This window comes from Maniola jurtina, chromosome 15 (genome assembly GCF_905333055.1).
Source record: "Maniola jurtina chromosome 15, ilManJurt1.1, whole genome shotgun sequence".
Taxonomy (NCBI): domain Eukaryota; kingdom Metazoa; phylum Arthropoda; class Insecta; order Lepidoptera; family Nymphalidae; genus Maniola; species Maniola jurtina.
This window is the reverse complement of record NC_060043.1, coordinates 13073617-13101235: the sequence shown is the minus strand read 5'-3', so window position 1 is coordinate 13101235 and position 27619 is coordinate 13073617. Positions and strand designations below refer to the sequence as shown.

The following is a 27619-nucleotide window of genomic DNA, read 5'->3' as shown; positions in this document are numbered from 1 at the left end:
TTTTAATTTAGTCGTTTGTGTTTGAAAAGTGGCTTGATCGAGAGTGTTCTTAGCTAAAATCCAAGAAAATCGGTTCAGCCTTATGAAAGTTATCAGCTTTTTCTAGTCACTGTAACCTTCACTTGTCGGGGGTGTTATAAATTTTTTACAAAATCGAATTTTGTACAATATTATATTGGCAGAGCTTATTTACAATATTACAAATATATAACCTACAAAATTTTGGTACCTATAAAACATTTTTCCCACGGCACTTACAAGGGTTTCTTCGAACTACATGCCCGCCTAATTATCACGTACCTAGAAAAACTTCCTGCATAGCTCTCGCCATCGCCCGTTTCATTTCAAGCAAGCTTCCATTGAAGAGGCCAGCAGTAGTTAGCGATATTATAATAATGGATAGTAATTAATTTATGCTCAAAGCACTTGTAAACTTTATACATCTACGAACGCTAATAAATTACTCCAAAAATATTTTGATGTCAGCAATATCATGTCTGTTTGCCAAAATAGTTTGGGTTATTCGCAGTAAATCAGGGTTCGCTGACATGGGATTTCCGTTTACATGTATTTATATTAGAACGTCGTCGTTGGTAGGTACTTTAGTAACTGGCTATCCATAATCCATACGTTTATAAGAAGTATTATATTATATACTTATTATATAAGTATTATATAGTATATAAGTGTTATTATATACTTATTATAAATGCGAAAGTGTGTCCGTCTGTCTGTCTGCTAGCTTTTCACGGCCCAACCAGCGACGGCCCAACAGCTAAACCGATTTGAACGTTTAGTGGTTTAGTACAGCGTTAGCTTACATCCCAGGGAAGGGCTACTTTTTATCCCAGAAAATCAAAGAGTTGCCATGAGATTCTTAAAGACCCATCCGTTTAACCGATTAAATGAAATTTGATACAAAGGTAGCTTGCATCCGGGAAAATCCGTCTCACTGTCATCTTTTACAACACTAAACAAATTTTGAGAAGGCTTTCTACGCAATGACAATCTAAGCACATTTACTACCTACCTGCTTGTTTTAAAAGATTTCAATAGGGCTTTTTTGGCGAATGATAATAATAAATGAAACGTCTTTAGTAATATTTTCTGACAACGATATCTTTTATTGGATGTCAATGGTGAGGGAGCGGTGGGTGCGCGCGCAACTCCGTTAAAGGGTGTAGGGTGTGTCTCTGAAGCGCGGGCGCGCGTGCACCCATCGCACCCCACCCACTCGATGCGATACATACTTCCACATTAATAAATAATAAATAATTATAAATAACTATCAACAAGTTACAAAATATCCTTTCGTAAAAACATTTATATAATAATAAAATTAATTACTGGTTCATTTGTTTAACATTGAGTTTTTTATTTTAAATCAGGGTGTTTACATTTTTACAATTTGCTTGTAATTCCTTGTAAAAAAAATTACGTGTACCTAGGTATTTAACGCTGTCTTATAAGTTTATAACACTTGTGTAAAAAAAACTTTTTTGTTATTTTAGTTTGTTTCAACGATATAATCTGTACAGTCCGTTATTATATTCTGTTGTGGAACGTTTAGAAATCGTTTTCTGGCCCCAGGTCGAACCTTGGTGGGAAGGTGCCGAAACCGTCGAAAGCGGGGCGCGAGCGGGGCTGCAAACCAAATTACACATGTCAATCACAAAAATAATACAATATTTATAAAGGCGCAGTTAGGTGTAGAATGTTCTTTCGTTCTTTTCTTTAAGATAAGTCTTCGATCGATAGCCAACTCAAATCGATCTGCTCGACTGCTCGATATTTCTCTGACTCATCACCGATCGATGATAGAATGGTTCTATGGTCTCCCATGGCTACTGCCAATGTCTCTAGTCGATGATGAATCCATCATTGTATACCAAAGGTACAAATGTGTTTAAGACGGGATTTTGACACTTTTTACTACATGCAGGTTACATGCCGGACTCAAAGAGTTATTTGGTTTCCCCATTCTTTGTCTTTCTATACATTTACAATAAGACAACCATGCTTGACTAATTTTTGGAATCAAACAATAGGAATTTCTAGTCTATTCACCAGCACTGTAAATTGTACTGTTGTTGTGTTTTTTGTTCAGGGGCAACACAACTTACATTTATCCTTTGGTGACCTATGGACGCCCTTTAACGGACGCCTGAATGAAAAGAGTATGCTTTAGTCGATATCTCAACATTATTATTCCATTTACTTCTACTTAATATAACTTTGCAGCAAATAAAACTAGTGTCCTTAGATATAGCATCCTTGAAACCTGAACGGCCATAGGTGTCGTAGGTGTTAAAAACTATTCATTAGATGTCTGTATAAAAACCAATAAAATAAGGTGTGCAACTCACCGCCGGACTGACTCCTCTCGCTGCGGATCCCGCGCGTCCCTTGCCACGGAATTTGCTGATCGCTTGTTCGGCAAGGTCTGCCCTTTCTTCGGCTTCCTCTAATTCCTGTTGCGCCTTGCGGAACTTGGCCAAGTTGAGGGCGGCAATTTCTTCGGCTTCCTCGATCTGCCTCTTGTAGGTCTTGATCTTCTGCTGAAGTTTGTCGACGAGGTCCTGCATACGCTCGTGGTTCTTGCGGTCCTCCTCACCCTGGAAAGTCAGTTCCTTGATACGCCTCTCGGCCTTACGCAGGTTCTTCTGTGCGTCTGCGTGTCTTCTCTGTTCACCGTCGAGCTCGTTCTCCAGCTCTCGTACCCTCTGTTCGAGTTTCTGGATGGCCTTCTTGCCTCCCTTGAGCGCGTTCGCCTCGGCCTCGTCGAGCCTGACCTGCAGTTCCTTGATCTGTTGTTCGAGGGCTTTGCGGAGTTTCTCCTGTGTCTGGGCGTGCTCCTGCTCAGCGCGGAGCTCGTCGGCGAGCCTGGCGGCGTCCACCATGGCCTTCTTCGCCTTCTCTTCGGAGTTCTTAGCCTCGTTGAGGAGCTCGTCGAGGTCGGAGTGTAGGGTCTGGAGTTCGGATTCGAGTTTCCTCTTGGCAGCGGAGAGTGAGCCGTTCTGTGCAGAGAGATCGTTGAGCTGTTCGTGAGCATCGCCGAGTTCCTGTTCAGCCTGGCGACGAGCGCGGTCGGCCTGTTCCAGAAGTGTACGAGATTCCTCAAGTTCGTTCTGGAGGGCGTTGGCGCGACGCTCTGAGATACCGAGCTGCTCGCGGGCATCGTCACGGGCACGCTGTTCCTCTTCTAATGCGGTCTGGAGGTCCTTGATTTGACCCTGGTAGCGTTTGATGTTCTTCTGAGCCTCAGCGTTAGCCTTGTTGGCATGGTCGAGGGCGATTTCAAGTTCATTGATGTCAGCCTCGAGCTTCTTCTTCATGCGCAGGGCCTCCGCCTTGCCCTTAGCCTCGGCTTCGAGGGAAGCCTGCATGGAGTCCAATGCGCGTTGGTGGTTCTTGCGGGTGTTTTCGAATTCCTCTTCCTTCTCCTGGATCCTCCTGTCAATCTCCTGTCTGACCTGGGACAGCTCGAGCTGAGCACGCAGGACCTTGTTCTCCTCCTGTTCGAGGGCCGCTTCGGCCTCCTCGAGGGCAGCCTGGAGCTCGTCCTTCTCGGCTTCGAGACGCTTCCTGGCCTTCTCGATTTCGTGAATGTTGCGGCCACCCTCACCGATCTGGTCCAGTAAATCTTTAACTTCGTCGGCAAGGTTTTTGTTCTCGCGGCGGACAGCCTCGAGTTGTTCCTGGCCTTCTTCGTAAGCTCCCTTGAGGCGGAACAGTTCGGTGGAGTAGTTGCGGCATTCCTTCTGGCTGGCATCGAGTTCAGCGGCAAGGTCGTCAACCTTGAGCTTCCATTCACCAATGATTTTGTCGAAGGCCTTTTGCTTCTTCTCAGCGGCATTGGCAATGGCGGTGGCACGGTCGACCTCGAGCTGCAGGTCCTCCACTTCGGTAGCGAGACGCTGCTTGGTCTTTTCGAGGGCAACGACCTTCTGGTTGAGGGATTCAATGGTCTCCTCTGCTTCGGCGAGGCGGGCCTGGAGCTTGCGCTTGGCCTCCTCGAGTTCCTCAGAGCGAGCGACACCCTCAGACTCGTACTTGGAGCGCCATAATTGAGCTTCAGCGTTAGCCTTGGAAAGCTGGCGTTGTAAGTCAGCCTTGCCTTCGGCTTCCTCTTCCACTTGCTCACGGATGTTGTCCAAGTCGTGTTCAAGGTTACGGAACTTGCCAAGAAGTGTGGCGCGTTCCTGTAAATAAATAATTAAAATTAAAAACTTATTGTTACTATCTATAAAATTATTATGTAAAAGAGTATAAAGAATGCAGATTTATGTTATATTCAAAAAACTGAAAATACTACATTGATATTGGCAACTGATAATGATGCTGATACTGACCCTGGCCTCTTCGTCAGCGAGCCTCTTGGTGTCTTCCAACTGTGTGGTGAGCGACACCTTGATCTTGGAGAGCTGCGACACCTGGGACTCGGCCTCCTCCAACTGGCGGAGCAGGTCAGAGTTCTCGATGGACAACTTCTTCTTGGCGGCATCCAGGTCATTGAGGGTGCGGTTAGCTTCATCAGCCTTGTTCTGGACCTCGTTGAGCTGGTGTTGGAGTTGCTTGATGATCTTTTCTGAGGCAGCCTGTATTGAAAAATTGTGATAAGCAAAAAATATTGTCTTGGATTTTGCTTGGGTAATGTTGTTTATGTTGCAGAAATGTTTCACTTAGATGTTGTTAATCATAAATGGTTTCAATCGTAGCTATTGTTACTTGTCAAACATTCTTAGGATTATTTTTAATACCAATTTTATTAGGAGTTTTATTAATTTCATGCATTTACTATTTATATTATTTTCTTCAATGCTTCACTCATTTATATATCATTATAGTAGACACATATGTGTTTTTGCTGAGTTATGATAAAGCATTGCGAGATGCAGTTCAGGAATTGTTTTATTTGTTAAATAAACAATTATTGTTAAAGTGTAGAAAAGGCTTTATTTGTACATTGAGTAAGTAGTGTTTTTTTGTAGATTGCTGGATCTATTTCTGCTATTTTTGCTTCGTTATTTTTTACAAAGCTGCGAAGCGTCCGAGAATTATTGCTGATGCCAACACGCTTATCTTTTAATCGTTCTGTACCTTTTCGTTGGACAAGTGGTCGATACCGGCGCGAAGGTCATTGACTTCGCTAAAGTATTGAGCGCGTTCTTTCTCAGCCCTGAGTAGATAAAATATAACAAAATTCATATTAGTATGTTCCTGTTTTCCATTATTCACAGCTGACAGGACCTGCGGCCCTGTGAATATATGCAGTTGACCTAAACAAAATATGCGTATGAAATGGGCAAATGTCTTTTACAGGCTTGATCACAATCACACCTGATGAATAGTGATGATGATGGCCCAAGATGGGACACATTTACCTAGAAGATCCCTATTATTACTCATGTATTCGATGTTGTGTCTGTTTGGAGTGTAGAAACCGAGTATGAGGGGAAGGTTTCATGCAGTCTCAATCCAGGCGGTACACATGCCACATGGATGTGTTACCTTCTCTCTCGCGACTTGGTCAATGGCCGCGCGTGTGTTGTTAAGCTCGTTGTAGCAAGACGCGCGATCATGTTCAGCCCTGAATTCGTAGTAACTCATTGAATCCCTCATACATTCCTTCAGATTTGTGACATATTTTTAAAGCAAACATAACATCGCGTCGATTTATTACTAATAATACTTGAACTTGAATTCGTAACATCATTGAAAGAAGAAAATATTTCAAGTGAGTAAAATTTCAGGGATTTTGACATCAACTGACAACACAACATAATTGAACGAATTCGAGAATACACCTAACACAGGTCCCTATAACCGGGTGTATATTTTATAACCGGCTTGATTTGAAATGATAAAGAATAGAATTTGAATGACTCACTTGGACTTAAGTTTGTTGAGCTGGTCGAGCTGCTCGCCCATCTCAGCAACGGCATCGTTGTGCTTCTTGCGGAGGTTGGCGAGGGTGGACTCGTGCTGGATGTTGGCCTCTTCCAAGTCGCGGCGGAGTTTGCTGAGCTCAGCCTCGCGCTTCTTGTTGAGTTCGATCTGAGCAGAGGTGGCGCCGCCGGCTTCCTCGAGACGCTCACCGAGCTCCTCGAGTTCTCGAGCGAGATCGGCGCGTTGCTTCTCGGCTTTAGCGCGGGCCTGGCGTTCGGATTCGACTTCCTCTTCCAATTCCTCGATGCGGGCTTGCAGTTCCTTGATCTGTTTCTGGGTCTTGCTGACGAGAGACTGTTCGTCCTCGAGCTTGGCGGTGAGGGAAGAGATTTCCTTGTCCTTGCGCTGGACGGTCTGTTCGAGCTCCTTCTTGTTGCGTTCGAGGTCGGCGACGGCTTCCTGGGTGAGCTTGAGGTCACCCTCGACCTTCCTCCTCTGCTTCTCGACGTCACCACGCAGTTTCTTCTCGCGCTCCAAGGAGTCCTCGAGCTCGTCGAGGGTCTGCTCGAGCTTCTGCTTGACCTTGTTGAGGTGGTTGACCTTGTCCTCAGCCGCTTGCAGCTCTTCCGCGGTCTTCTGGTTGCTCTCGCCTTGCATCTTCTTCTCCTTGTTGAGCTTGTTGATGAGCTCGTCCTGGTGGGCGATCTCATCGTTCAAGTTGCGGATCTGGTGATCCTTGGTGGCCTTGTCTTGTTCGGACTTCTGGACGGAAAGTTCGAGATCTTCTACATCCTTCTTCAAGCCGGACACTTCCTGTTCCAACTTCTTCTTGGCTTGGAAGAGTTGGTTACGGGCATCCTCCTCTTGAGTTAGGCGGTCTTGTGTGTCCTAGGATTTATTTTAATGGTTAAAAGTAATAATAATGAGTAATAACAATAGTAGTTAAAAGAAGGTAATATTAGCCATTAACGACCGTTAACAGCCATTTATTTACTCTGTGTTTAAAGACATCTGGTTTCTATCAATCGACAAGTAATGGTATAAGCTTTAACTAGTTTGCAATAAAATCGTGCAGCCTGCAGACGTGCAATTTATTTTTAAACATCTTAAACAATTTCCTGTGTAAACAAAATGTGTTTATTTAAAGAACCGCGTTAACCATCACACGAAGCTGGTCGATTCGCAACTTGTTTGCGGATAGGTAGGTACCTAACGGTAATAATTGGTTAGCAGTGGGTAGGTAACCCACTGCTAACCAATTATGATGATGATCATTCGCTACAAAAATATTTTTACTAATAATGTATTATACTATTCTTATTTTTTAATAACATGTAAGTCTTTGACAACATTAAAATAAAATTAATTTTAATTACAAATTCAAATAAGTATATATCCTATAAGTGATACTTAGGTATTATTTATTTAGTTATTATAATACATATATACTATTAAAAGTTAAGTTTATCGATTGTTGATATTGCAAAGTATACCTATAACAAGTAGGTATAAGATAAAGTGAGTGGTACAACATATTAACAAGTACTAAAACAGAAATACAAACAAGTGAGATGACATTGTCACTTACCCGAAGTTGGCTCTCGACGTCAGCCTTCTGCGCCTGGAGCTTGTTGGCGCGGTCCTGGATTTCAGAGAGCGAGCCCTTCTCGCCTTCGAGAGAAGCCAGAAGGTTTGCCTTCTCTTCGAGGAGTTTGGCGTTGAGGGCCTCGACTTCCTTGCGAAGCTTCTCTTCCTTCTCGAAGGCTTCCTGGGCCTTCTGTGCCTTCTCTTCCAGTTTCTGTAAAATCACCGCACCGTTATCTCCCACTTCATCCCATGTCGCTTTAAAATTCGCGGACATCTTTCTATCATAAATCACACCATCAAATTAAACTAGGAATGCAATATTTCGGGTCGTTCGTGAGTATGGAAGGGTGGGTGCGCGCGCCGCCGACCACTCCGCAACTGAGCCGCGCTGGAGTTCTCCAGCGGGCGTGTTTGCGGCTTGCGCCCCCGCACGGAACGCATTATGTTAGGAAAAAGCGCGTAGCCGCTGGAGAGGGGAGAAATCCAGAAATGGACGCGGCAGGTACGGCGGTGTCACGTAACCGCCAGGTGGGCGCGGTCGAGTCTATTTACGTACGCTTGAATCACGGCGTAAACGCTGGAAAATTTAATAGGTCAAAGTGCTTCATCATTTTGGGACAGGTGAGAACACGAGTCACACGTACCGCGATCTCGTCCTCGATGCGGGAGACGTTGAGCAGGGGCTTGACCCTCTGCCACAGCTTCCACCAGGGCCAGGTGCGCAGCTGGAGGTACTTGCGCAAGTTGCGCTGGACGACTTGGAGGGCCAATCTACAAAAACACGTTCATGTAATTTCCAACGTCGCCAAGAATGCAGACTTCAAATGAATTTTCCCATAGTGGTCTTTGACCTTCGTACCTCTGTTCTTGCAGTTTCTTGAAGTCCTTCCTGGAGAGGTAACCACGGATGTAGGCCTGGAGCCAAGATATGATCTTGGAGAGCCTGTCATCACGCAACTCTTCCATCTGACCCAGGACACCGGCGCGGAAGAATACCTAATCACCCAAATACGTATTATGACAGATCCTAGCAAAGATAGAAGATAACGTCGAAATATACAGTTAAAAACCAAGAAGGCAGAATTTTGTCACACTATTTTTACAATAGCCAATCGTATTATAAATAAATAAATATTTAATAATCTATTAATATACTGGCGTTTAATATATTGGCGTTTAAAGTTAGTATAGAAGTACATAATTTCTTGTGGGTTTAAAAGTTAGTATTAGTGATTTCTTCTGGACATGGATCCAGAGGAAAAATATTCTAAAAAGTTAAATTCGTGAGAATAATACTTAAAAGTATGTGACATTTAGATTCACATAAGAGGAAGGAAGTTCTAGCTGCATGCAACAAAGCGCTACCTTGGTTTTCCCGAGCCTGAAAGACTCCGCATCCAAGCCGGTATGTTCGAGAATTTTCTCGGTGGCTTTCTCTGGTGTAATTGGATCTTTGACCAGGTTCGGGCACAGAATTTTGTATCTGCGTTTAGGGAGCACACAAATAATAATAATACTATGATTAAGGGCAAGGAAGGGGTAACACTTCGAGCATATGTGTCTTGTGCTCGAAAGGAAGAAGCACCTTAGTCTGTAAGGTTTAAGGGGCGCTGTAAAACTATGTCCTTATAAGTTCTACATAGCGGCCAAGCATTAAAAACTCAGGCGATCCATTATGGGTGTGCCAGGATCGCCAGTTTAGAGTAGATCTACGGAAACATCAGACATGCCTTGGTGTGGCCCAGACGATAGGACTCGACATCCAAGCCTGTGGCATCCAAGATGACTTGAGCGATTTTCTTGGGGTCAGATTCCTTTTCCACAGCTTGAGGAGCGAGGATCTTGTAGCTACATTATCAAAATACATGGACACTCGATAAGGAAAAGTCAAACAATATAAAAATAAAACATCCAATGCCTTCCAAGGGTATCGGAGCTAACTACCAATACAGTAAAAATAAAGGACATGATCTCTTTGTTTCATGTCTGTTAAATGATAACTGATAACATACCATAGGGAACACAAAAAAGGGGGTAATGATGCGATATTCAACCTACAACTCTATTCTTTAGAGTTTAGTATGATTTTGATCTTCAAATCAACATTCTTCTAAATACCATACTGAAAACCGTACGCAAAATGTAGCCTTGCCTTGGTGTGACCTATACGATAACTTTCAGGGTCGAGCTCGACCGCTTCGAGACACTTCCTTGCTGCTTCTTTTGGATCTTTTTCAGCTTGCATGATAGCTGGCGCAAGAATCATGTAGCTGTTTTCGTTCAAATAAGAAAATACCTTTAGTAACCGCGTAGACAAATGATTCAATGATTTGACAGAGTGTAAAGGCACTTTGTGACTCAGGAAATATAAGTGTGAATTTGAAAAGTTGATTCATCAAACTAATTTTGAAACATGTTACTCATAGCAAGCGCGATTCCAATGACGTAAGTGGAAGTCAGCTGCTATACTAGAATAACACTGTTCCAGTTTTACGTATACCTACGAGTATTCCAGAGTTAAAAAAAATGTTTAGTCTGCCAACTAAAATGATCCACTTATCAAAAGTTATAGACATGACATATTATGAAAGTAATAAATTAACTAATATTATGTTCTATTTGATGTCTGAATCACATAAAGTTCTATCAGAGATTTATTAGTTCGTTTCGAGGGTTCGTTTTCTGGACAAGTTCGTGCACACGAAATCTTACCGGAGCTTGAAGTCAGGGTAGACCATCCTGTTGGGGAAACCTTTACGGCAAATACGGATGCCTTCCAGCACACCGTTACAGGTGAGCTGGTGCATCACAAGGTGAGAGTCGATGAGACCTGGCGGGCGGAAACATCGTGTTATATGACAACTGCGTCACTTGCATAAATGTGTATTTGGCACAATTTTAGCGCAGCGAGGAATCTTGTAATATTTCATTTTAATTAAGGTGACGTTGATAGTTTCAATGTTGCGCCTAAGGTGCCGCTACTAAATATATTTCATCATTTAACACCCACACGATACTGTAAGTGCCGAGTGAATATGTCGGAGGCGTAAAATATAACGGCTCTATAAGAATTTCTGAATTTATATATCAAAGCTATTTTCGCCAAACCACATAACACATTGCCCATAAATATAAGTAGTGGTTATAAATATGATAAAGTATGAATAGTTTCTATAGGGCGTGGTAGAAGAGATATAAGAATAGCACTCACCGGCCTGCTTCAATTCATTGGGAATGATACAACGCACGAAGTGAGGCTGTGTCGACCTCAGCGTTGTCATCAAGTTGTTCAGTTGTTCCTGTTGGTCAAAGAAACTGGTTAAGCTCACGTTTTAATAATTGTTTTTAACGACTTCACACAAGATTTAAAAAATTAAGAATAATTTTTTTTTCTAAAAACAATATTTTAAATAATTATAATTTTAAATATAAAAATGGTAAAACAAATGATGATAGAGATAAAAAGAAAACATAAAACAGGTGATTATGAAATGATACATTGAAGTAAATTAATGGTAAAACGGACACAAAATTAGAACACACAAAACTAGGGTTAAAAACGAAAACGGACAAACAGAAAGCTTAGTCATTTTAACCAGCGGCAAAATTGTTTCTTTGATATTTGCTACTGCATGATAATGAATTTTTGACACATTAAGTATTGTATATGCGTCCAAACTCATAAAAACAAATATGAAAGATAGATTTTCAAATCTACCATTAATATGAATGAAACAAAAAAATTTTTTACTTCGAACTCTTGGTTTTCTGGTCGAGGTAAAAAAGAACTATTTCTTTGAGTGAAATAGTTTGATTAAGTGTAGATGTTGATGGTACATCTACACTTAATGAGGGTGATAAAAAATTCAACCATCTACCTAATTGCAAACTTTCTGTACCTTGTATGCGGAAGAGACAGTAGCAAAACCACCGCCCTTCTTACCGCGACCTCCTATGAATATACATTAACAAGCAACAATTAATGCAAGGACGATCACAGTTCAAAACATAAACTAATTTTTGGCGAAATCTGCGGGTCTCTGGAGTCAGAATTTTGCTGTAAAACATACACTGACATGGACTATAGACATTCCTACGTGTAGTTATTATGTTCAAGCATCTAGAGATGGCATCTTAAACGAATCTTCTCGTAAAGATTACATTCAATCTCACGTAAACGCTGCACACTAAATGTGTGGCATCATATCATTGAAATATTTCGCAGCCAGCTTTGGGTAAAGTGGAAGAAACTGGTAGTCCAAATCAATATTTAGCTTCTCAGGTTATGGTTCAAACTCTGTATTATGAAACTAATTATTATTATTACAGTTTTTGCAATCATCGTAATTTTTCTTATTAATTGAATTTTTGGAGAACACGTTAATTTCTCTTGAGCGTTAGCCAATCTTCACGCATTGATTTTCAGTAGTGACCGCATCAAATTTGATAAAAAGGGGTATTTTTCAAAATTCTCAAAGGTGCCATCCCAAGAGTGTTGAGAGACGAAGACAAGCGACGAGACACAGAAGCGAAATTTTGGACATGTGCGACATTTTACCCTGTAGAGTGATGATACGGTCTGGAAGGCGGAACCCTTAGCACGCTTGCCACCAGCGCCTAGTTTATATAAAATGTAGTTGTATAAACAGAAAATATTGGTGCTCAGTATGTACTAGTTTTGGTTTGAACATCATGAAAGTAAGTTAGTATGTTCTCGGATCTCGTTGAAATTTCTCAATAATATTTTTCTGAGATGGATCATGATTTTTAGAAGAATCTTCGTGAAAAATCTAAAGTTTTGAACCCAGCAGTTTAAGGTGTACGAGATACTATGTCAGTCAGACCGATTTTATTTATCCTTCTGTATGAGGAGATGAACTGATTGACTGACATATTATGAAACCTTGAATACAGCTTGAACCGCTGGGTTTCAAAACTTGAAATTTTGCATATAGGTTCTTTCTATAACAGGGATTCCTCCTAAGAAAGAATTTTCATAAATTCCAAACTAATGAAGCCTGAGCTAGTTTTTGGTAAAAAAGTGTTTGTGAGTTGATTTATAAAATATATCTACAAATTATTATAATTTATAATGCTAAACAAAATATTTTAGGTCGATAAATTTGAAAGATTTTCTTGATCTTGTTGAAAAACCTCAAAAATCTTTAATTTTGTCGATCAGTATGAAAGTGTATTAAATTATCTAACTTTACTTTATTTTCAAAGTGAGTGTTTTGTACTGCGAATTGATAGTTTAAAGTGATTGTGTGTGTTCAAAAAATTACAGTAGGTAATTATTATAAGTTGTTTGTTATTTTGTCCATTAAGTTTGTAGCAAACTGTTAGGTACTCACTTAGAGTCTATTTTTCCGCATTTCTCCAATCTCCACAATTTATCTGAAATCTTTCCTCAACCACCAGAGCTACTTATGTCTTAAAATTCGATTCCACCACCATTCTCAATATGACAAGGATCAGCGAATCTTTCATTCACAAACTCATTTCTAACAGGTAAACTTATTAAAGAAGTTTCATTTTCTTCACTCTCTCTCTTCGTTCATTTTAATCTCAGAAAAAATTCTGCTTCTCCTTCGTCCTTTCACTTAGCTTATTTCTTTCGACCATTTTGGCTTAGTACAGGATCTCTAATATTTGAACGATTTATTTTTTATAGACTAGCGTTTGGCTGCAATCAGATTTGCTGACGTGTGTTGATGCAGCCTGAGATGGAGCGCGCTTGGCTAGAAGATGCCTATTTACTAGATATCATGATAGTGAAAATAACCAGGACCAACGGCTTTTATGTTTTTAATAGTACGTATTGGAGGTAATTGGGACTATGACAATAAGATTTCCACTGTCTCTACTTCCAGTTCTATAAATTGTGTAACATAGATTAAAATCGGAGAAACCGAATGAATTCAACGCCCAGCTCAAATTGCTGGATCTAGAAACTGAAATCTTTGCATGTAGGTTTTCTTTATGACGGTCCAGTTATTTAGAGATATGAAAATAAAATAGATCGTACCCTTGCCGCCGCCACCGGCATCAGGCTGGCCGGACTGTCCAGGATGGTCAGCGAAGATCTCTACCAACAGTTTGTTCTGGCCCTTCTTGAACTGGTCGACTACGGTGTCGTTAAGAGGGTCCTTGTTCTTCTCAAGCCAGCCAGTGATGTTGTAACCGACCTGTTTAATAAGGGGATAAAACTTAGTAAAAATATATCGCAGTATCGCAAATGCAGCATATCTGCGGCCTGCCATAAACTTTTTACCAAGTTTTATTTAAGTTGGTAGGTATACAATTAATATGTAGGTAATCCTTTTATAAGGACTCCGTGTTAGAGCAATCCTTCATGAGCAACTACTCTGATACAGTAATTGTGGAGCTGGCGAACAAAACAGTGTAATTATAATACTTTTGACTAGAATTATTTTTTTATCTTTAAGGGTTTGGTCCACTGCATAGAAATTTGAACTCCTACCTAATCAAAGCAGTCTAGAGCTGTGTTAAAATTGAAAGTTCTAAAAACTTACACATAACCAGACTTAAACTAGACCTCATTTTTGCTTTTTAGTAAGCCTGATTGACATCAAGTGGAAGCTTATCTCGCAATAAAAAAGCTCTGAAGTTCGTAATTTCGATCAAAAAGGTACGTACAATTACAATTAAGCTTTACCAGCTTTGATTCAGTTCTTTGCTGTTCCTACAAAATTTATTTTCACGCAATTAAACCATTTTCTTCTCCAGCTCTTCAGCTGTTGTCTTCGATACTTACATTACCGGCGTAATGACCAATAGCGAAGTGAGCGGCTTGGCAACCAGGCTTGGGGGGCTTGGGCTTCAAGTAAGGAGCAGACTTGCCCAAGTGGTTGTTGTTCAACTTCTCCACGAACGTCTGATCAGTGGCTTTCGGGAACATAGACTCTTCCTCAAGAATTGAGAGGATACCCATAGGCTGAAATCGGACCGACAAGATTAGAACACGAAAAATGATGCATTTACTTCTTGGGATTCAGTCTACTAGTTTATAGGTTTAAGTATTACAATAATATAGTCTAGACCTACGAGAGTCAGGGTCGCATTAGTGACCCAGCTCTCTAAATAAAAACTAATTGGAATCAATTTTGTGCATTCTGAACCAGTGCAATGGTAAATTCTTTTGACAATTCAAAAGCACTTTTAGAAACTATTTGAATAAAAATCTATTCTATTCTACTTATTGGTAAATCGAAAAATGAACATGATTATAGTGTCACTCAAATTAATTAACATTTTACCAAACAAAAAATTTTTTCATCTGTGATTTTAATCAATTTTACCTTAAAATCTGAAAAAAGATAAAATTGAAAGGGTTCTGGAGAATCTAAACTGAAAAAGTATAAATACTCGTAATACATAAAAGTACTTAAAACTAAGTGTTTATATACTACTACTACTATTACAAGTACTATTGGCTTAAGATAAAACAAAAACATGCGAAATCAAGGAAAGGTGAGTGTGTAATGTATATACTTTAGTCTTTTATATAGGCGTGTTAAAGGCGTTGTTCAGTATTGCTTGCTTATTAGCACTTTATATTTCAATAGCCAGCATATTATTTACTTTGTAGCTAAAATATTATAAGTACGATTATTAATCTCAAAATTGCTTAAATTAAAAAGCTTATTAATTACATAATATTAAATCAATAGATATTAATTACTACGCGGTACTACAAGTGCTCTTCCTATCTTTTTCGCTTTGAAAATTAGATCGCCGTAGCTTGGTGCAAGTATTTCGGTAAAATGTATAGAATACAGCAAATGAGATAGCTAGTTCGAGATTCTGCGCGTGCGCGTGAAAGCTTTACGTATTTTAATAGATACCGCCTGGGGAAGGGAATTCAGCCAGACTTATTCTTGCATTTGCAAGCGATGATGGGCGTCGATTAAGATCAACCAGATGTATTGAGCCTGAAGCTTCGTCTACCGCGACCCTACAGCCTCAAGCTAGAAACTTTACACCTCTAATACCTTTTCTATCAAATTTATGGTTGCTTGGAGATCCATACCAAAATCTATAAAGGTCCATTCGATCCCTTCTCTTTCGTATTCCTCTTGTTCGAGGACGAACATGTGGTGGTTAAAGTACTGTTGCAATTTTTCATTGGTAAAGTTAATACAGAGCTGATTAAATCCGTTGAACTGCCGTTGGGACATGTAAAAGATATCGAAGCAATTGTTAAAAACCTTAACTGATTGGAGTGGTATACGTGTAGGGGGCTGCCTCTTGTGGTGTTGTAAAAGTTTATACATAAATGTAAATGTAGCAGGTATTATAAGTACAAAAGATACACACGATAGATCACACAACACTTCAAATAACATTGCTAGTAATCGAGAAAGGCCTTTCGGATATCTAATCGGTAATTTTGATTCAGATCATGGAATAGTTTTTGTCCAGGCGTTTCTCGATGACCATGGCGAGTTGCAAGCGCTCATTGTTGCGTTTCCGCCATCTACCTTTTCTATAAGGTCAATGCAATTTTGGAGATCCATGCCAAAATCAATGAAGGTCCATTCGATGCCTTCACGTTGGTACTCTTCTTGCTCCAACACAAACATGTGGTGGTTAAAGAACTGCTGCAGTTTCTCGTTGGTGAAATTAATGCAGAGTTGCTCAAAACCGTTGAACTGCAGGGAGATTTTAATGAAAAGGTTAAGCTAGAGGTTTAGAGAATTAATCGGGACTATCAATACGGTGGGGCTACGGATCACATTCCGTAGGTGATTGGTTTCCCTATCCAAGACCTGGGTGTGCAACTGTGCGTGTGTGGAGGAGCCACATCTATCTCCATAGACTTGGCGATGGTGTCAAACTCATTCCCGTCGGTAGTAGTCCAGTCGACGACGAGCAAAACGACTCGGCGGACTATTACCTTTTCGATCAGATCGATACAAGCGAGCAAGTCCATCCCGAAATCGATGAAGGTCCAGTTGATGCCCTCCTGCTTGTACTCCTCTTGTTCGAGGACGAACATGTGGTGGTTAAAGAATTGTTGCAGCTTCTCATTCGTGAAGTTAATGCAGAGTTGCTCGAAACCGTTGTACTTTTTAAACAAGACGAAGCCAAATAAGTGGAGAGGAAATAGAGTTAGAGTAGCTAAACTATAAAATAGATTAGTAGCAGGGTACGTCGATAGCTAAACCACCACACATAGGCAACATCGAGGGGATCTGTGTCGCCCCGGTGTCTCTGCTCCCAGTGTACCTTTTCGATAAGGTCAATGCAGGCCAGTAAGTCCATTCCGAAATCAATAAATTCCCAATGAATGCCTTCGCGTTGGTACTCTTCTTGCTCCAACACAAACATGTGGTGGTTGAAGAATTGTTGCAATTTCTCATTGGTGAAGTTAATACAAAGTTGTTCGAACCCATTGAACTAAGGAAGTAAATGGCATTAATATCGAAGAAAAAGATTTTCTGATCATATTAATTGCTCGTTCTCCCTGTTGGACTAAATATAGAATACACAGAATACACAAATTCACAAATGTAATAATTTCATTACAAAAATTAATGTCATTGTGATTTGAAAATAAAATATTTTTTTTTTCATTTTCTAAATCACAAACTGTTCAAAACCGATTTTGATGAATCTTTCATTTAAGTTGAAATTTTGCATTTGAACCAATTTGGTAATAATTCAGTTGGATCCCATCACTGATACTCACGTCGAAGATTTCGAAACCAGCAATATCCAGTACACCGATGAAGTGCTGCCTCTTCTGCTTGGTGTCTAGGGTCTCGTTACACTTCTTGACGAGCCACTTGAAGAGACGATCGAACATGCCCTTGCAAAGAGCACCCACGGAGTTGGTGACCTGGTCCTTGTTACGACCCTGGGTCACGAACTCGTTTCCGACCTTGATGCGGGGCTTCAACAGGTTCTTGTACAAGTCCTGGACGTCCACACCGAGGAGCTTGGCGACTTTCTCGCCGTCCTACAAAAGATAATGAGTGACTTTGAAAAAGCTGGTAGATACAAAATAATAACCTAGCGTCCATAGTTGTCTGGTATAAAACATCTTATTTATGCTAAACAAAAGACTAAATTTACAGTCTACCCTACTGTTTATTCGTGTCTAATTGATGCCATAAACTAGTGACATGGTCGCCAATTTACGAAAAAATCGTCCTTATGAAAGCATTGTTACGAGCACAAGTTTTTGAAGAATCAAACTTATTGACTGTAGTTATCATCTATCAGTCTCTATAGCCATACATTATCATCTTCTTGATCAACCAATCAAGTACGGATTGACAAACTTCACACACCTTTAAGAATATTCTGGAGAACTCTCAGGCATGCAGGTTTCCTCACGATGTTTTCCTTTACCGTCATTCGCAAGTGACATTTGATTTCTTAAAAGAAACATAGATAACTCTGAAAAGTTGAGGTCCGTGTCCGGAATATAGCCCCTGACTCTCCGATTATCACCGTTCCTATTGATGATATACCTATTTTGTGATAATCATGAGATTGTGATTCTAGTAAAATTATCTCTTCTACAATATAAAGACCAAAAATGTGTAACTTGCCTCAGTGCCGTCGGCCTCAGCCTGTTCCTCGCGACCCCTCTGCTTGAACTTCATGCAGCCCATGTGCATGACAGCGGCGGTGATCTTGTATACGTTGTCCTTCTCTTCCTGGGTGAAGCCCAGGATGTCGAAGGCTTCCTACAACAGCAACAAGGGTCAACATCATGGTTATAGCAATTGGGGACCAAGCATACAAAAACACGCATGTTTCTTATTCAGTGATATGCCTCACTAGCACCTAACTTGTCAACTTTGCGATCAATGCAATAATTTTTCTTATTGACTGAAGTTATGCTCAAGGCAATATGGTGCAAAATCAAAATGATGTGACGCTGTGCATTTCCAAATGTTTTCATTTGCGGTGTGTTTTTTTATTTCGGTGGCGATAACATTATACTTTGTGAGATTTTAAAAATCACTCGTTGCTACTATTTTCCACTGCATGATGTATCTTGTTCTTGCTAAAACAGTGTATTTTTAGTAATAAAAGTTGTCAGTCAATCAGAAGAACTCTTGCATTGATCGGCACAAAGTCTGGTGCTAGGGGTAAAGCCATTATCTCTAAAAATCACAAAGTTCATTAAAATAGTGCTATTCTTAACAGATATAGTGCTTAGTTTAACAACCAATACAACACATTAGACAGTAAAGTGTAAGATAGCGTTAATATTAGCAAGTCAGGGGTTTCGTGATACTAGTGCACAGGACGAGGATAATCTATGGTTCATATTCTAAATCTATAAAACGTCTATTCTATATTATTATTATAAAATCTAGGGTCGTAATTCTTTTGAACATTCAAATGGCAGCGCACAAAAGTATGTTGCGCCGTCTATCCGACATCAATGTGTGCCGTCAAAGACACATCTTATACAAGATTTGTCAATGACGTCACCAATGCAGATACGATTATGTTACGATTTGAATGCCATAACGAATATAAGGGATAGGTTAAACATATTTTCCGGTTCTTTGGATTTTAAAACTACCTAGTAAGCTAACTTAATTTACATCTCAGGTGGGTTCTAATGTATCGGAGCCTTGTGGCTTCTCCAAAGGGTCACTCGCAACATCTGGGGTGGCATTTGCTTCACTTACGTCTGTCAAGAGGCATTCCTCACCATCATCGACGTTGGGGATCGTAATCTTACCCTGGGCGACGTTATAGTAATCGTGAATGTCGTTTGACAACAAACACATGTCTGTTGGTAAATAAAGAGATTTAATTACATTCGCCAAAGTACACCGAGGAACCCTAGAAAGTCAACCCTATCCTGAATGTTCTGTCCGTGTCGTGTCTGTGGAATTAATAATGTGTGTGGGGGAGTGCCCGTGCTGGAGTGGGGGGCGTAACTAACTTGTGGGTTTCACATCTGTGCATAACGATCACTTGACCATCGCAGGGAGCGAGCATGCTGTAGTCATGTGTATGTCAGAAAATTTTAATGAAAGCCCCAATTTTATGAACACCAATATCTGATCCACGACGCACGCTCCTTGCTCAGGCTCAAAACTTACGATCAAAAGATCGAATTGTTCTGCGTCGTTGACACCAGGTATCCGTGTCTTTCCCTGACTTATCATCGGATAGTCCGAGATGCGGGAGCTTAGCATCGTTAACTCTGTAAAAATCAAATCATCTGACGTACACATGCGCAAACCGGTCGCAAGACCAGCGACAAGCGAAGCAAGCGGAAAAGAAGATAGGATAGAAGAGATTGATAGAAAAGACGAGCCAGTTGTCACGTTCTGGACTCACGTCGGTAAGTCTCATTTCCTCGCCGTCGTCAACGCCCGGGATGACGGTCTTGCCTTGCGCCACGATGTTATAATCGTTGACGTTGTTGGACAGAAGGCAGATTTCTACAAAACAACACCAATAACAGTCACAGGTATTGGGTGCAAAGTAGTAAAGGTAAGAGAACATGCTGTGGGGCCGGAAACTACCACAAAATATAACGGCGTCTTGTTTCAGTTCTGAGGACAAGACGCCCCGGCCACAAGTCGGTTGTATGCGACAAAGTGGACGGCGGAAACTAAATACGGGTACTCCGTCCAAGCCTTCGGTCCTGAGAAGGCTCAACTTACGTCAGTCAACAAACATTCCTCTCCATCATCTACGTTGGGTATGGTAGTCTTTCCTTGCGATACGATGTTATAGTCATGTACGTTGTTTGACAGAAGACACATGTCTAAATATGGAAATTTGTTTTAATATTATTTCAAATTATCAGTTTCAAGTTGATGTGTTTGATGATGATACGAAGTGTAGATCGAAAAATGAAATGACAATCGTCTGTATAAGTAATAAGTTATAATATTGTAACAATCTTCTTAATACATAAAAATTAACGTTTGCTTCTCTATCTGTTCGTAATTCATGCTTTCGTACATTGTTCATCTGATTGAGTTGAAACTTTGTACAGTTATTAATTTATTAACATCACTTTCGTGAAGGTAACGAACAGATAGGCGGACGAACATTAATTTTTATTTAATATATAAGAAGATTATTATCCAACAACAATTAGAATTCACATTAGCATTCTTATCTTTTCCCCCTGTATTGAATTACACTATCCAGTACATTGATTTTCGTAAGAATGACGTCTACTATCAAAACTACATAGATAATTGTTTGAAATTCACAATTGTGTGATTTGATCCATTAAACTTTTTGATGAACTCAAATATAGTTAAAGTCTTGAAGTAAGAAGTCATGGATGATCGATTCGTTGGTTGCTTGATGAAATATACCTTTAAGTCCTTTGACGGAGCCAGACATCATCTGGTAGAAGATGTGGTAAGAACGCTCGAGCGCCTGTTGGGAGATGACACGGGCCTTCTCTAGCAGATCTGTAAGATAACAGTAAATCTATAGTACTGGTGTATATAATATGATAACGAACGATTGATCCCAGGCTATGTTGGGTGTCATACTGAAGGTTCTGGATATGAAATCTGCGGCAATCCAGAAGAGAACCAAAGTAACCGACATAGCCCGAAATGATTGGCAGACTGAAGTCATCATATCCGTGCAGAACAGATTGCCACCAAAACGGACGTGTTTCGGAGTGGACACCACGTACCGATAAGCGCGTAGAATAAAGGTTATGCTACACTAAAAACCACTAAGATGTGCCAATGGACAATTTCTTAGTATATAAGATAATTTATAAGCTTAGGTTAAAGTAAAACTATTTACTAGTCAAAAATTAGGCTAGATCGTAGTTAAATTAAATAGTTCATTGGCACTCAGTAATTAAAAAAAAGATGGTTTAAATTACTGTAAATGAAGGTGGAAACCGTGTATGGAAGCATGCAAGTAAATGTATAAGTCCAACAGTGGAGACTTTCAGGCCGATGTATGGATGGATGATTGATATAAGAATATGATATTATGTACTTACAGGTCTCAATATCGGCACCAGCCAGTTTTCCAGAGGGTCCGAAGTGAATACGGATGAATTTACCCTGTGCAAGACAGAATTAAGGTTTAGCATTTTTTATCTTAGCTTCTTTTGGTTTCTGAATTAAATTATCCTTTGGAAAGGCATTCAGAACCAGTGATAGCTGGTTTTGACGATTCAAAAGTACTTGTTAAAGTTTATTTGAATAAAAATATTTTTATTCCATTCCATTTGCCTACGAGAAAATTTTAAAACAGTCCTTTAATCTGTATTATAAAGCCTTTCTCTTAGTGAGAATTCCTTGAAGTCCAATTTTCAATCTGTTTTGAATCGTCGACGTATTTAGTTTTTCAGCGTTTCAATATTGGCAAAGTTCATTTGGTTCATAATCAAAATTTTCTATAATATTTGAAAGCGGGAAGTATTGATAAAATAACTAAGTATGTTTTCTTCGTACGAGAACTGGTTACTAGGAAATCGATTGGCTTTAACTGCCCAGAATATATCAGGTACTTATTCATTACATTGATGTTTATGTAGATACAATAACAGCTAACAGCTTATTGTAAAGTGTTACTTGAATTCGGATGGATGGTTAAAAGAGCAAGTCAAATTAAAAAAAAAAGTTGGTCTTGATGAAATAAATATTTTTGAATTAGAATTTTATAAGGTGGTGATAAAAAATGGGATACTTACGAAACGGGAGGAGTTGTCGTTACGGACAGTCTTGGCGTTACCGAAGGCTTCAAGCACAGGGTTAGTTTGTACGACCTGGTCTTCCAGAGATCCCTTCTTGTCGCTGGTGGTCTGCTCCTTCTTCGAGGAGGCACCGACGGTGGCGAAGTACGCGATTACCTTTTTCGTGTTCTCAGTCTTACCAGCACCAGACTCACCGCTGTTGAGGAAGAGACAGTTCACTTGAAAATTTGTAGTGACTAAAATGCATATCCCTTCGTATTTCTCAGGTAGGTATTGAGTTGTGGCCACAAATATAATGGTAGTGACTATACAGCAACATTAAGTTAAACGATTAACTTAACGATTAACTTATTTACTATCAGATTTTAGTTAAAATATTAACAACCGATGGCTTAACCTACTTAGCACAATCGAAGATTATGTAATTGATAGAAGATGGATTTGAGTCGCAACTAGTTCTAGCAATGCGCGGGACTCAATTACATGTGTAAAATTAATATTTGAAAAGAGCAATCACCGAGATTCTTAATGGTTTTTCTTGGTAGGAGTAGATTCAGTGACGATTCAAAAACACTTAGTAAATTTTTAATATTAATAAATTTGGATAATCTTTCTATTTCTATGCCAATAACATCTTCTTGGTACATTAAAATAACGCGATTAAAGATGAAACCTTCAAAATAGCTGTTCTGTTTGGCGGGCATTTTTAGCGGAAGTGACGTTTCAGCGTTAAATGATGCTAAAGTCATCTCTAAAGAAGATTTTAAAAAAAACATAACGAAGTTTTACTTACGTAATCAACATAGATTGATTCTCGTGGTTGGTTAACATGTTGACATAAGCGCCGTCGGAAATGGCGAAAATGTGAGGCGGAACTTCCGATCGGCGCTTGCCACGGTACAGCTTGGCGCATCGGAACGTGTACACGGGGAATCTCTTGTAAGGGTTGATGGCCACGCAGAAGAGACCCGAGTACGTCTGTATGGGGAGAATAAACGTTTTAGCTGGTCTGGGAGATACAAATGGTATGACGGGAATGACGAGTGTTGCTTTTGGGATTCAGGTGTAATTTACAGTTTTTAAGTTTTGCGGCATTTATTACGGATAAACGTGACATTTAATAATACAAGCTTGTATAAGAGAAGTCATGGAAAATGAGGCATGAGCTTTGGAATCTTTACGAGGGGTGTATTCATAAAGTACTCCAAATAAACGTATTATTGCTGTCATTTGAATACTAACCAATAATACTTGATGAAATTTTCTAAATAAATTTCTAAATATCTGTGGTTTCCAGATTTTTATTAAAATATTCAGTTTCAAAGTTATACGGTCTCAAGAATTTACAGCCCGTGTAACTTTAATACTAGTTATTTTTACGGAAACCTGACAAACCAAAGACATAGATATTAGTTTTTAGAACGTTAAACAAAATTGCATCAAGTTTGATTGGCTAATATAATTCAAATGAAAACCAAACTTCGTTTGCATGGAGTGAGTGACGGAGAAAAACAAAGAGGTATATTTTTAAGAAAATTCTTGATGGAAATCTAGATAGAGCAATTTGTGCACGACGTAAGTTTAAAAACTTAAAATAAAGTTTAAAAATTTTAAACTACCTCAGATCGTTAAGAATGGAGTGTTTTTATACTATCAAAATTAAGGGAAATGAAAGAATTTAAATAAAAATAAGGGCCGGACAAAAATTCAAACAATACTGAATGCGAATTTCATACGACACCAAAACAACGTTAGATACAATAAAAAAACAAAGAAAACAAAGTCATCGAGACGAAATCTTCGCAGATTTTTCGTATCTCAGTGACTAAGGATAAAATTCTCCGTATTATTGTAATAAAATAGAAACTACAATAAATCTAATAGCATACTATTTTTGTTGTCAATAATATACTATTAGGAACGGAGAATTTTAAAAGTTTTTAAATCACAGGGTGTAAATCACATTTCGCAAAATAATCTGTAAAACATTGAAACAGTTCTCTCAGAAAAAGAATAGAGGTAGAAGGACATTTTACGATGTCTTTTCTCTATCTCTGCAAACAAAATAAAAGAAAGCTTTTAGTTCCAATATTAGTAAAATCTTAATAAAACCTGGTGTTTATTTGTTTCCGTGAATACTTAAGAAAGTATTAGATAAGATAATTTTTTACGCTTTTCAAGCCAACGCTTTTTCACTGTTTTTTCACCGACAAAGCGTTGCAAAAGCTGCGAAAAAGATTTGTGTATTCTAATATTGCTCGGGCTACTAACAAATTGTTTTGCCATCCAAAAAATTACCGCGTAATGGATTTGTTTTCAGACATATTTTCATATTTATTGAAATAATAATAATTGAAATAAAAAATAGTGCTTTTCATAAATCAATCATTTCATAATCAATAAGAGTCAAGTTTAATACTCCTGAACTGAATTATGTATTTTTGAAGAATTTGCGGAACTGTGTTTGTAAAAGTGAAATAAAAGCTTTCTTATGGAACACAACACTGAAATAAATCTATTCTAGACACAATAAGTAGAAACAGAATATCCTTAGACGCTTTCGAGTCCTTTGCTACCGTCTTGTCCTGTGTACGAGGGTTCAAGAACGGCACTGAAAGAGAAGATGCTGATAACAAAGGGAGAGGATGAATTGGGACAATGGACATCATAGTTCAATCATTTGTATTTTTTATAGGCTTATCTTTGACTGGAAACACATTTATTGTAAGTGAATGATGCAGTAGTAGAGCGCGCTGGCCTATTGTAGGTACGAGTAGGTAACCCCGTAGGTTCATTTGTTTAATTTTAATTTCTGTACTTTTGTATTTTTGTTTTGATGCTTATTATTTATTTTATTCACTTATCTTTCGAAGGTGCCAATATTATTTTGGCATATTCTAGTGGTATTAGAAACGAGGAAGCCAATCGTTTCTAACTTACGTATCCGTGGAATTTCGATATTGGCCGAGTTCTAAAAACACCAAAATGTTTTTGTTCATTTAACGAGTTTCGTTTTAACTTTCTACTTATTTAAAACTTTTGAAAGGAATTTAGACTACGCGTTCAAATTTCTGCTTATAAGTCTTTTTTTCTGTTAATTGGCTCATGTTGATATTTAACTTTTAAGTTCGTTTAACGGACTGAAATTGTGCTAAAGTACCTATAGCTTTTGAGATCGATTTTAGTATCAAATAGGCGATAGTCCCCGAAATTGTTAATTTTCGGAATTATAAATATTATGTTTTAGCATTTTTAGAATTTGCGATCATTGATGATAGAAAAATTATCTATAGAATATAATTTATTAGTGTAAATTTAAATGGTTTTCATACTTTCGACGCCAGTCTATTGAGATTGGAAGTTTAAATAGATTGCTCCTGAAATAGAACAATACAGAATTGAAACGATCTGTGTTTACATTCGATTATACCCACTTCATTAATTGGAACGAGATAATATGTTTGCTTATGTTCTATTATAATAAAAATGTCGATCCATTGCTATCCATTGATGGTAATAAATCAACGTGTCAATAGCATGCCGATCCAAAATTAATAGCCTTATTATGGTCCTATTATTTTGGTAATCTTCCAAATGGTGTAATTGATATTATTGATGAATTTCTAACTGACAAAGTTGCCTAGAATCAATCGGCTTCAAATTCAGCTACCCTCAAATAACTTGTTTTGATATAACTAATGATGTTGTAATGATATTGCGTTGTAAAAAGATTAATTTTGAGTTAAGAGTTTTTTGCCGGTTCTTTTCAATAGAATCTGCTTTCCGAAAAGCTGATGGTAGAGTCCTTGACACGTCATAGGAGCCTCGATTTGGCTTACGTAAAATATTTAAGTAATATTATACATTTGAATTTGAACTTGAATTTGGTGTATTATTAATATGATGTCCATAGATAAGGGAAGGTAAGGTGCAAACATGCAAACTCCAACGCTGCAACCTCGACTTTGATCCTGACTTACGTAAATAAGCTTATGGTAATATCTCTGCTTCAAGTTATATAAAACTGAAGCGTCGTTGAGGTATGTCAAGTTGGACATATCCTCACATTTTTCGTACTTAGGTGGGTTGACTTGTCCTACCAGGTCCTTCTTGAAGTCCTTCGTCTGCGGGAAAGATATTAGCGTCAATATTAGAGTAAGGGTAAAGGCGCTCGGGGCGCCTACTTACATAGATGAGTTTCGAATAGTATCGTTGTCGAAGGTTGTGGAGTACGGCGGCCTCGTTAAGGTACGTCAGGTCAGCCATATCCTCGACTTTTTCGAATTTCGGTGGATTTACTTGCCCAACCAGTTCCTTTTTTACTGTCCTTTCCTGCTCATTTAATGAAGTCAAATAAATATTAGCTTAAAAACTAAAATTGAAGATCGGTTAATCAAATCAAGTCTGGCTAACTGTATGAAAATAATTAACTATTCACAATATACTAAACGTAATAAAATTGATCTTAAAAGAAAGGTCAATAACCTGCGTTTATAAACTTGTCTATCTCGATTTCTATTTCTTGCTTTGCTATTCCAAGAAACTATTATTAATTTCGAATCTCTCTCTAATCATAATCTATGTAAATAAACTTTTCAAATCTGAAACTGCATTATCATTAATATGTCAATATAATTAAAATTGAAGGTAGTTTCAATAATTTCAAGTAAAATAAGTTAAATTCCTTAAGCTTTGCTTAATTCATAATTTGACCCTTTACTTAAGCCATAGCTTGACCTTCTACTTAAGTGATTAGAGGAATCGCTGGCCACGTGTCGTGGCGGCTAGTTACCTCGCCGCCAGGGAGGGTGACGGTCACCAGGTCGCCCTTGGTAGCCTTTATTTCCCCCTGCACGAAGCCTTCTTTCTCGTCCGGCACCCAGCAAGCCTTCTTGCCATCGTAGGGCTTGCTTTGGTCGATGCGTTTCTGCTCCAAAGAAACGAACAGGTATGGGGTCGGATCGGGGTCTTCGCCCTCTTGCACGGCGGCTTTCGGCATGTCGGAGGGCTAATAGACTTCTGGGCTAGTCGAGACACGAGAACACAGCCCTGCAGTCTTCCTGCCGAAGAACACACACGTTAGACTGAAGTTCGGAGCGCCGCGAACCGGAGGCCCCGTGCGTCTATTTGTGGCGGTAACCCGAGTAGTAGCCGGTTTGGGAATGGTGCCAGCACGGACGCCGTTTGCGTAATACAGAGTTTTATGCGCGCGTTTTTTATTAGCCTCTCCCGCGCGGCCCTTCGCGGATGTGACGTAACGGGCGCGCGGCTCTGGAGCCGCGCCAACGGATTTAGACCGATCGTGGATTGTTGTTTATTGTCTTTTATGGCAATGATTGTTGGGCGATCTTCTCAATTCAATTAATCGTTCGTTTCTATTTACTTATGTTAAGGTGAGTTAACTTTTTTTTTTTTCAATTCAATTCATTTAAATAAAATCTAATAAATTCT

General features: G+C 39.2%; 1 protein-coding gene across 50 annotated transcripts; it reads right to left on the bottom strand.

Annotated features, from left to right (window-relative positions):
- Window positions 1-1098: 1098 nt before the first annotated feature.
- Window positions 1099-27324, bottom strand: LOC123872730 (myosin heavy chain, muscle). Of its 50 annotated transcripts, XM_045917240.1 has the most exons (25): window positions 26961-27324; window positions 26149-26292; window positions 22962-23146; window positions 22166-22364; window positions 21470-21533; window positions 20817-20915; window positions 19819-19922; window positions 18060-18197; window positions 17192-17461; window positions 16729-16899; window positions 14255-14434; window positions 13505-13664; window positions 12035-12093; window positions 10688-10775; window positions 10189-10306; window positions 9207-9324; window positions 8336-8472; window positions 8121-8247; window positions 7478-7687; window positions 5891-6777; window positions 5101-5179; window positions 4353-4598; window positions 2367-4202; window positions 2124-2164; window positions 1099-1644 (listed from the first exon to the last, which is right to left on the bottom strand). In XM_045917240.1, exons 1-24 carry the CDS (start codon window positions 27165-27167, stop codon window positions 2141-2143), a joined length of 5850 nt encoding a protein of 1949 aa, XP_045773196.1. In that variant the 5' UTR covers window positions 27168-27324; the 3' UTR covers window positions 1099-1644; window positions 2124-2140. The 50 variants fall into 50 exon arrangements, with proteins under 50 accessions (XP_045773196.1, XP_045773157.1, XP_045773158.1 ...); XM_045917201.1 differs by lacking the exons at window positions 2124-2164; window positions 26149-26292 and adding an exon at window positions 26357-26500; XM_045917202.1 differs by lacking the exons at window positions 2124-2164; window positions 16729-16899; window positions 19819-19922; window positions 26149-26292 and adding exons at window positions 16397-16567; window positions 20148-20251; window positions 26357-26500 and having other exon boundaries at window positions 26961-27323.
- Window positions 27325-27619: the final 295 nt, after the last annotated feature.